This window comes from Lupinus angustifolius, chromosome LG08, assembly GCF_001865875.1.
Source record: "Lupinus angustifolius cultivar Tanjil chromosome LG08, LupAngTanjil_v1.0, whole genome shotgun sequence".
Lineage (NCBI taxonomy): Eukaryota > Viridiplantae > Streptophyta > Magnoliopsida > Fabales > Fabaceae > Lupinus > Lupinus angustifolius.
The window spans coordinates 12,124,207-12,134,000 of NC_032016.1; the positions used below are offsets into that span (position 1 = coordinate 12,124,207).

Below are 9,794 nucleotides of genomic sequence, written 5' to 3' on the forward strand. Positions count from 1 at the left end.
GATGTATCAATTGTATATACATTTTTACACTGACAACATATAAATATTACACTCTAAATCCGTATGTATAATATTAAAATAAAAGTAAGATTAATTCTTAAGAATGACACTCTCTTGAGAAATATATGATTTTTGAGAGCCCTAAGAGACATGTTCAAAGAGAGATTAATATTAGTTATAAAAAATGGTTAGCTTAAAGAAAAGTTAGGACTCAATTTGTGGGGTGGATATGAAACTTAAAAATGTGTGTGCAAAAACATGTTTCCCAAAATTGATATTCATATCCACTAAGAAGGAACATAAAACCTTCATCATTACATTACATAGTACTACAATAAAAAACAAAAACAGCTTTGGTCACAACTAACAACTACTGTTCTTGTTTATTCTTTGATAGATTAGATGGTAACCCATCAATCTATGATTCCTTCTCCTCTTTCCCTTCGTCGTTTCTTCTTCCTATGTCCAAAGTTCTATCCTTTCTCATCCAATTTCAAAAACCCATTTCACCTTAAACCCATTTCCATTAATCACAAGGTAATGCTAAAACAATTCAATCAATTTGTGTACTTGGTTCTTTAACTTCATGCTTCTTATGTTGAAAAGTTTGATTTTTTAAGTTCTTATTTGTTTTTTTCTCTCTCTGTGTAGTTATTTAGTTGGAAGTTGAGTTTTGCAGCTTTTAGTAACACTGCAGTTTCATATGCCTATGATGAACTTCCTGAGAGGAAAAGTGAACAAGGGAGTGGAAAGGTAATTGATTTCTTGCATGTTATGGAACAACGTGGTGTTTGTGCCAATTCTGAAACTTATTTGTGGTTGTTAGAAGGATGTATCAATTCTGGGTCATTTTCAGATGGTTGGAAGCTTCATGGGAAGATTCTAAAGATGGGTTTTTATTCTGAGGTGCTTTTGTGTGAACGTGTTATGGATTTGTATATTGCATTTGGTGATTTGGATTCTGCAGTTAAGGTTTTTGATGATATGCAAATTAGACCCTTGTCTTGTTGGAATAAGATTATTCATAGGTTTGTTGCCAAGAAGATGGGGGATCGAGTTTTTGGTTTGTTTCGGCAAATGATCAAGGAAAGAGTGAAACCTGATGAGAAATCTTTTGCTGGGGTTTTGAGGGCTTGTGGTGGTAATTTTGTTCCTTTACACTATGTTGAGCAAATACATGCCATCACTATAACTCATGGTTTGGAAACTAGTCCTTTGATATGTAATCCTTTGATTGATTTCTACTTTAAAAACGGTTTTGTGAATTCTGCTAAGAAGGTTTTTGGAAATTTACGATATAGGGATACTGTTTCTTGGCTAGCTATGATATCTGGTTTATCTCAAAATGGGTATGAAGAAGAAGCTATTCTTCTATTTTGCCAGATGCATACATCAGGAATCCTCCCCACCCCTTATATTTTTTCGAGTGTTCTAAGTTCCTGTACAAAAGTAGAGTTTTTTGTGCTCGGTGAGCAGCTCCATGGCCTTATTCTGAAGCAGGGATTCTCTTCTGAAACACATGTGTGCAATGCACTTGTGCTATTATATTCCCGTTCAGGGAACATGAAATTTGCAGAACATATTTTTAATGCAATGTCGCAGAGGGACGGAGTTTCATTTAACTCACTCATCTCAGGTTTAGCTCAACAAGGACACGGTGACAAAGCTTTAGAGTTGTTTAAGAAAATGCATATTGATTGCTTAAAGCCCGACTATATTACGGTTGCGAGTCTTTTGAGCGCCTGTGCATCAGTTGGAGCTCTTCTGAAAGGAAAACAACTTCACTCATATGCAATAAAGTCAGGAATGTCTTCAGATCTAATCCTGGAAGGTTCACTGCTTGACCTTTATGTAAAATGCTCAGATATAGAAACTGCCCACGATTTTTTCCTTACAACCGAAACTGAAAATGTGGTTCTGTGGAATGTGATGCTCGTGGCGTATGGTCTGTCAGACAATCTAAATGAATCATTTGAAATATTTAAACAGATGCAGATAGAAGGCATCTTACCTAATGAATTCACCTATCCAAGTATTTTGAGAACTTGCACCTCTTCGGGAGCTCTTTATCTAGGAGAGCAGATTCATACTCTAGTACTAAAAAGTGGCTTTCAGTTCAATGTGTATGTCTCGAGTGTGCTTATTGACATGTACGCTAAACTTGGAAAACTAGACACTGCCCTAAATATTCTTAGAAGAGTAAAAGAGAAAGACGTCGTTTCTTGGACAGCCATGATTGCTGGATATGCACAACATGATATGTTTGCCGAAGCTCTTAACCTTTTTGAAGAAATGCAAGATGAAGGGATACAATCTGATAATATAGGATTTGCAAGTGCAATCAGTGCATGTGCAGGTATCCAAGTCCTCGACCAAGGACGGCAGATTCATGCTCAGTCATGTGTCTCTGGTTATTCAGATGATCTTTCAGTTGGTAATGCACTCGTTAGTTTTTATGCACGGTGTGGGAAAGTACGAGAAGCATACTTTGCTTTCAACAAGATACTTGCTAAAGATAACAGATCATGGAACTCATTGATATCTGGATTTGCACAAAGTGCACATTATGACGAAGCACTGCATCTATTTGCTGAAATGAATAAAGCTGGAATAGAAATCAATTCGTTCGCATTTGGTCCTGCGGTTAGTGCTGCTGCCAATGTTGCTAATGTTAAACTAGGGATGCAAATTCATGCTATGATTAAAAAAACTGGCTATGATTTAGAAACTGAGGTTTCTAATGTTTTGATCACACTGTATGCAAAATGCGGTCTCCTTGATGATGCTGAGAGACAGTTCTTTGAAATGACTGATAAGAACGAGGTTTCTTGGAATGCCATGATTACAGGTTATTCTCAACATGGTCGTGGATTTGAAGCACTAAAACTTTTTGAGGACATGAAACAACTTGGTTTATTGCCAAACCATGTCACCTTCGTGGGAGTTTTAATAGCGTGTAGCCATGTAGGTTTGGTGGATGAGGGAATTAGTTACTTTAAATCAATGAGAGAAGTGCACAGTTTGGTTCCAAAACCCGAACATTATGCATGTATTGTGGATCTTCTTGGGCGGTCTGGTCTTTTAAGTCGTGCTAGAAGATTTATAGAGGAGATGCCAATTCAACCAGATGCAATGATCTGGAGGACCCTTTTAAGTGCTTGTATTGTTCGTAAGAATATCGATATTGGAGAGTTTGCTGCAAGTCATCTTCTGAAACTGGAACCCAAAGATTCAGCAACCTATGTTCTGCTATCTAATATGTATGCAGTGACTGGGAAATGGGGCTGCAGGGATCGGACAAGGCAAATGATGAAAGATAGAGGTGTTAAGAAAGTGCCTGGTCGTAGCTGGATAGTGGTTAATAATGAAGTTCATGCATTTTTTGCTGGTGATCAGAACCACCCTAGAGCAGATACGATATATGAACATCTCAGTGATCTGAATGAACGGGCAACTGAGGTTGGTTATGTACCACAGTGCAATATCCTTCTGAATGATGCAGAACGAGGTCAGAAGAATCCAGCACGGATTACTCACAGTGAGAAACTGACAATTGCTTTTGGATTGCTTAATTCGTCTAGCGCCACTCCTATCCATGTCTTCAAAAATCTTCGTGTTTGTGGTGATTGCCACAACTGGATTAAGTGTGTGTCTAAGATATCTAATCAAGCGATCATAGTGAGAGATGCATATCGTTTTCATCATTTTGAAGATGGAGTTTGTTCATGTAAAGATTACTGGTAAGATGGGAGACGGTTGACTAAGATGTATGGGTCACTCTCCACTAGTCGTTCGGAACATATTTTTTGGCAAGTGTTGCGGAATATTTTTCATAGGTCACAAAATATGTGGTAAGTACTTTAACTTGAAGTTATTGTGTAGAGTTTAGAACAGTTACCTTATGCTTCTAATGTGATGATATTTCTCAATTTGTGTGCACATGGTTAATGTGTTCTGTCATGCCTATCCTATACCTTTATTTCATCTGAATCAGGTTCTTGAGTGCTATAGTATGGTCTCTGTTATACTGAAACTTAAGCAATATATTAGTAATTTTTTAATATCAAGAAGCCTTGTTTCTCTATTCTCCTTTTCAGGTGAACATTAAAAGCGGAAGCATTTTAGGAGCTTTCTCTGCATGCACTCTTTTTTACTGTAAATTGTGCTCAAGCTATGGTGACATTTGGTTTGACCCAGAATGCCAATTTTGATACCCCTTCCATTGATATGAATACTCAAAAGGAAGGGCCTTATAATAGACTTGGAGGTATTGTTGTTGATTCATCTAAGTTTTTCCTGGATCATTTGCATTTAACTTCCTCAACCTGAAAGTGTAAGCTGACTTAGGCTCGTTTCCTGATGCTTCCATGTCGATGCTAATTTTGGACCATAAAATGTTGATTTCATAAGATTTAAAGACTCTCAAAATCTTTATATAAAAAACTTTCTATTACAATAAAAGAAATATTCTTCTTTCACTGCCTTGTCCAGGCATATCTTACTCTTTTTCCTTTTTATGTTCACCTTAGTGCTTGGGTTAACATTACCTATTAGCACCTTGTCCAGGCATAACTTTACATGATTGTCTATCTATATAACAAGTCTGCAAAGGTATGCAATCCCTGCATCCATCAACTGCTTTTTCCGGAATCTGGAGTTTTAAAATTTTCGTCTTAACATCTGAAATCATGTTCATTTCCTTCCACATGCAACAACTAACTCATCCTTTTCTCTTCTCTCACTTTCAGCAAAGATGACACCACCCACACCCTTGAGGATTTCACGCTTGCCTATTAGCAAACCGATGCTCAATATTTGAGTATACTGCCTGGGAACTAAGGTCATTAAACATGGATAAAAGAAATGTGTCAGTAGGTATTCTCATTTTCGTTAACTTCGGGTTATTTTTGTTCAGGTATTTGGTTATCTCATTCTATATTTGTCTTGTTTGGCTTAGGTTTGTGATTGCATGAGCTATTTAGGCAACTGATTCTCAACTATCTTTTGTTGCTTAGTTCTTTTCTTAGCCTCGGTTTTTCTAGAACTTTATTGATAACGTTGAATGGTTGCCAACGACATAATTCATCGAAGAGTTGTACTTTGTCCTTAAATTAAGGACGAATTGTCCTTTCTAAGCTGCTTTCAAGGTGAACAAAAAATGCAGAAATTGGCAACTTGCTTGAGTTCTGGGAGGAAATTGTAATGATAGAGATGAAACAATTTGTTTTGCACTTTGCATTATGATGATGGAGAATGATTATTTTGAAATTTTGCTTAATTGGTTGGTACTTTTGCTTCTTAGAGCCACTATCTCAAGAAGTTCTGTTTTCACTCAATATTATTAGAGCAACCATTATGTTTTGCTTATCACACTATTTTTTTGATGCTAGATTCTTTGAGAAGCTTGGTGGAGCATAGTGAACCCGTCGAAGAGCTGGTCACCAAAATTCGACATCTCCCAAAAGATTTGGAATGAGCCTAACACTAAGTTGGAGTTTGTGCTTATGATCTCGATCTTCAATACTATATGCAAGTTTTCGTTTGAAATAATCATTTCACATAAAAAAATACGAAGTTTTTATGTTGATCCTCGATTATGCGGGACTACATATCGAGTTGAATTTGTCTTATTTTATTATTGGTCAGTATGTTAAGGTATTGTTTTGTTTCTTCCGAGAAAGTTTATACTTCGATTCTTTAATCAATAATAAAAAAATAAATAACTGTGACAACTACATTTGCTAATCATAAATTTCACCACATCAATGATGTTCTTCCTCTATTACTATGGTTGTTTATTCAAATAAGTGTTGTTCACAAGAATAAATTTTTTTATTTTTTGGCTGTTAAGAAAATCTAGTAAAGTCTTATACCATTAGACTAATACTTTGTTGATATGTTCTCCATGCTTTGATCCAACATCTACTTTATTTTTGTAGAAATGCCTTGAATTCATTGATTTATGCGTTTTGTGAGCCATCTTTTAATCTAGTAGTGATTCAGCCTTCTTCAAAATTGTTATATTTGGGTTGTTGACAAATTTCACTAAAATAATTCATTTTTTCATCACATATATTGTGATGTTGACTTTTGGCAACATTTGTATGGTAATTATTCAACTATTTGAATATACAATCTACAACTTTAAGCCCAAAATTTAATTGATGTTACTTCATTCTTCATAGTAAATGTCTTAGTCCTGTTTTTGTTGTCTATTTATAAAGAGAGACTTATTGTTTCATACCTCGTACACTATATTATATCCCAGAAAAAAATATGTCATGTTAATTAAAAAATTTAAATTTTTATTATTAATTTTCTTTTTATTTTGTTGTCATTTATACAAGATAACGTATGAAATAGATATGAGGCATCATATCTCTGTCCGTCTCTCCGCTAATTCACTTGGCTTTTCAAATGTTCTCACACTTCCTTGCAATTCTACAACTATCATGGTAATTTGTAACACGTGACTCAATTATTGTACTCACCACGTGGTGAAATTTAATTGGCATTGTACAATGGATTTTAATATTTTATCCACCACCTCATTTTGTTTACAATATTTGTGACTAGTGAAAAATATTTCTCCATACTTTCTGAATTGGGCATCTTATAAATTTCTTATTTTGTACATAACGATTATGTGATTTACAACTTTAAATTATTTCTTTGGTAAATTTGTATCACTGCCAATTAACCATTCCTCTTCCCAGTTGCATCAACCCCTTCTCTAATGTTTGGTTCAGCAAGACTTCTAATATTGTGACTTTAGATGTATAGACATTATTATCTTCTTATAACTATAATGAAGATGGATTTAATATGTATACACTAATAGTGTAAGTGTTTTTTATACTGTCAGTAAATCATTCATCATTGATTTGTTAACGACCATTGACTCTCTCAAATAAAAGTAATACAAAAATCAATGGTAAATGATATATTGACAGTGTAAAAAACTTTACAATGCCAGTCCACAGATTTTAAACTCAATCAAGATTCCCATCTAATTTGGGATTATTGTAAGAGAGAAAAATGTATCCATTTATAGTGCAATATTTATATACATTGTCATTTCATCATTCACTATTCATTTTATCATCGTTAACTCTTTAAAAAATAATACAAATAAATAATAAATAATATAGTGACCGTGTATAAATCTTCACTCAGACATTGAATATTAAGGGTTACATCAGCAATACCAAAAAAAAAATAGTGTTGATCTTTAGTATCCCCAATACCAATTTGATACCACACTCATTTATAATAAACATTTAGTAATGGCTAATTTCCTATGTTCACAGAAAATTCTCATGATCCAGCATATAACAAGTTTTGCTCTTTGCCCCTTTTTACTTCAAATGAAACTTATGAGGTTTTATTTGTCATATTTACCACTTCTTTTGTCATATTCTAGCAACCAAATGAGGTTTTATTTATTTAAGTGGTTGAATTCTTCAAAACATTTACCATCTTAAGTTTCATTTAATTTTTACAATCCCTTGATGGTACTAGGAGACAAGGGATGAGTTATTTTGAAAGTTCCAAGCCTTTTAATAAAGCCACAAAATATAACATTATTGGTCTATTTATAGTTTTAGTGTTAGCCGTATTGTGGTTACCTTTTTAAAACTTTGAAACAATAATATTTTTATACGAGTAATGTTATATTCCTCTACTAAATTTTTTCACTAATTCTTCTATTTATAAGAAAGTGACACATAGTATTTATAAACTCATAATTAATAAATAAAATATCTTCTTGTGAATATAATGATTAATAAGAGGATGTAATTTAAAAATATATATTTTCCTTTTTATATACCTGAAAAGTGTTTGGGTCATTTTGAATTAATTGTAGTTGTTGATGGGTAAAGTGAGGACACTTCAGTTAAGGGAGGGTTAGTACAGACACTCAAGAATGTTTGATAAAGTTCAAGTGACCAAATAAATTGGTAAAGGTGAGAGAGAAAACTGATAAAGATATTAGTTTTGTGAGTATTTTCTAAACTCTTTTACTTCTCTTTTTATATTCAATGAGGGACTTCACATTTGAATAAATCTAATAAATTCTCCTCAAATGTGGGTACTACACACTTTTCAATCCGCTCCCTCTTAAGTCCATCATATCACAACTAAACCATCAGCTCTGATACCACCTATTGGACTAGAGGGTTGGGGAGTCTCCGATCACCCCATTGTTACTGGAGTATAGGAAGAGTGCGAACCACAAGTAAGACATCACATATTGAACCAAAACATTAAACCTTAGTTTCATGAACTTTTACTATTTATAAACTAACTATTTCACGCTTCTTGTCATATCCAATGTGATATTTCACATTTGAATATGAATAGACCAACCAATTCATATATATAAATCTTGATTTATAAGGCTCACAATAAATTTTGGTTTTACTACCTTAAAACATTGATACATGACTTATTAAACTAGCAACTTTTTAAAATAACTTGATTAATAATATACCTTTGGTATAGCGTTTGTTAACTTTTAAATTAAGCTTGTAATTTATTGATGCGTGGAGCTTTATTATTGTCAATATTCTCATAAATGCCAATGCAATTCTCTCGCATAGTGTGTGTTCACACACACATATCATTAACCAAGTTATTATCTTATATAAATAGTGTTAGCTTAATAGGTTTTATATCGACATTATGCTCACGAATAAAATTTATAGGTCTCAATATATAGAGAACCTATTAAGACAGCGCCTGTTCAAATAACTTGATTAATGAGATTCTTTTGGGATGGACTTAAACTATAATTTGAATCTGATGAAAATTAATTACATATATGCATATAAATATTCTATCAAAATATGCAGAATAAAGGCTTAAAGTGTATTTAGGTATATTTGTTTCAAGTTTTGTGGAATAATACTATGATTATGCACTATACAATCTATATTTTTGTAATGATATCTCCTCCTCGTAGGTAAGGAACTAATCTCTCATAAAATACGTGAATGTCTTTCCTAACAAGTGTCACTCACATAACTTAAACATTAATTTTTTAGTCATTCTAAAAATCTGAAGACTTTATCTTAGTAACCAACCCTTGTTGGTATAGGAGGTTGAATAAAAAGGTGGTACTTCATGAGGATTTTTTAAGGAATCATAGTAAGTACATCTTATATGTTATATAAATATATATATATATATATATTTTGACTTCTAACTTATAACAAAACATCTTGCAATAATTTATTTTCAAATATAGAAAATAGTTAAACTCATCACAATTGGAGTAATTAATTATATGCATAATTAGATAATAAAAACATTAAAACTAAAATAAATAACACACGGTCTGCTTCAATTTGGGTAATTTACATTTAAAAAATTGATCCAAAATTTATTTGTAGTTTTAGATCTATTTGACTCGGTTTTTCAAATAAAAAATAACAAGTCTAACATACTTTCAAAATGTCAAGTTCACATGAAAAATATGTTTATTTTAAAATAATAAATTTAACATGTTTTCAAAGTGTCAAACTCACATAAAAAATCAGTAAATCCACCCCAATATTATTTGTATCAAATGTGATGCATGCAAACATTTAATTAAACACTAATAATATTTATTTGAACTAAAAAAGTCAAAATAAATAAATAAAAACAATATGAAATATAAAACATAAGGAAAGCAACACATACAACATTAACTTATCAACATAATTTTATTAAAAAAAGTCCTAACTAAGAAGTAATAACACTTTAAACCAGTATTATTAAACTCGAATCAGTCAATGACTCGGTTAGGG

The 9,794-nt window shown here is 32.7% G+C and overlaps 1 protein-coding gene across 2 annotated transcripts; it reads left to right on the forward strand.

Annotated features, from left to right (window-relative positions):
• LOC109354811 (pentatricopeptide repeat-containing protein At4g13650) lies at window positions 255–4,267 on the forward strand. Of its 2 annotated transcripts, none has more exons than XM_019597556.1 (3): window positions 255–537; window positions 652–3,851; window positions 4,098–4,267. In XM_019597556.1, the coding sequence occupies exons 1-2, from the start codon at window positions 403–405 to the stop codon at window positions 3,742–3,744; spliced, it is 3,228 nt and encodes a 1,075-aa protein (XP_019453101.1). In that variant the 5' UTR covers window positions 255–402; the 3' UTR covers window positions 3,745–3,851; window positions 4,098–4,267. The 2 variants fall into 2 exon arrangements, with proteins under 2 accessions (XP_019453101.1, XP_019453102.1); XM_019597557.1 differs by lacking the exon at window positions 4,098–4,267 and adding an exon at window positions 3,995–4,007.

What these genes read in the sequence shown, in the direction of transcription:
- LOC109354811 (XM_019597556.1), top strand. Translation starts at nt 403, where the DNA reads ATGGTAACCCATCAATCTATGATTCCTTCTCCTCTTTCCCTTCGTCGT. An exon ending in CCATTTCCATTAATCACAAG is followed by an intron (nt 538 to 651) that starts GTAATGCTAAAA and finishes CTCTCTGTGTAG; the next exon opens with TTATTTAGTTGGAAGTTGAG.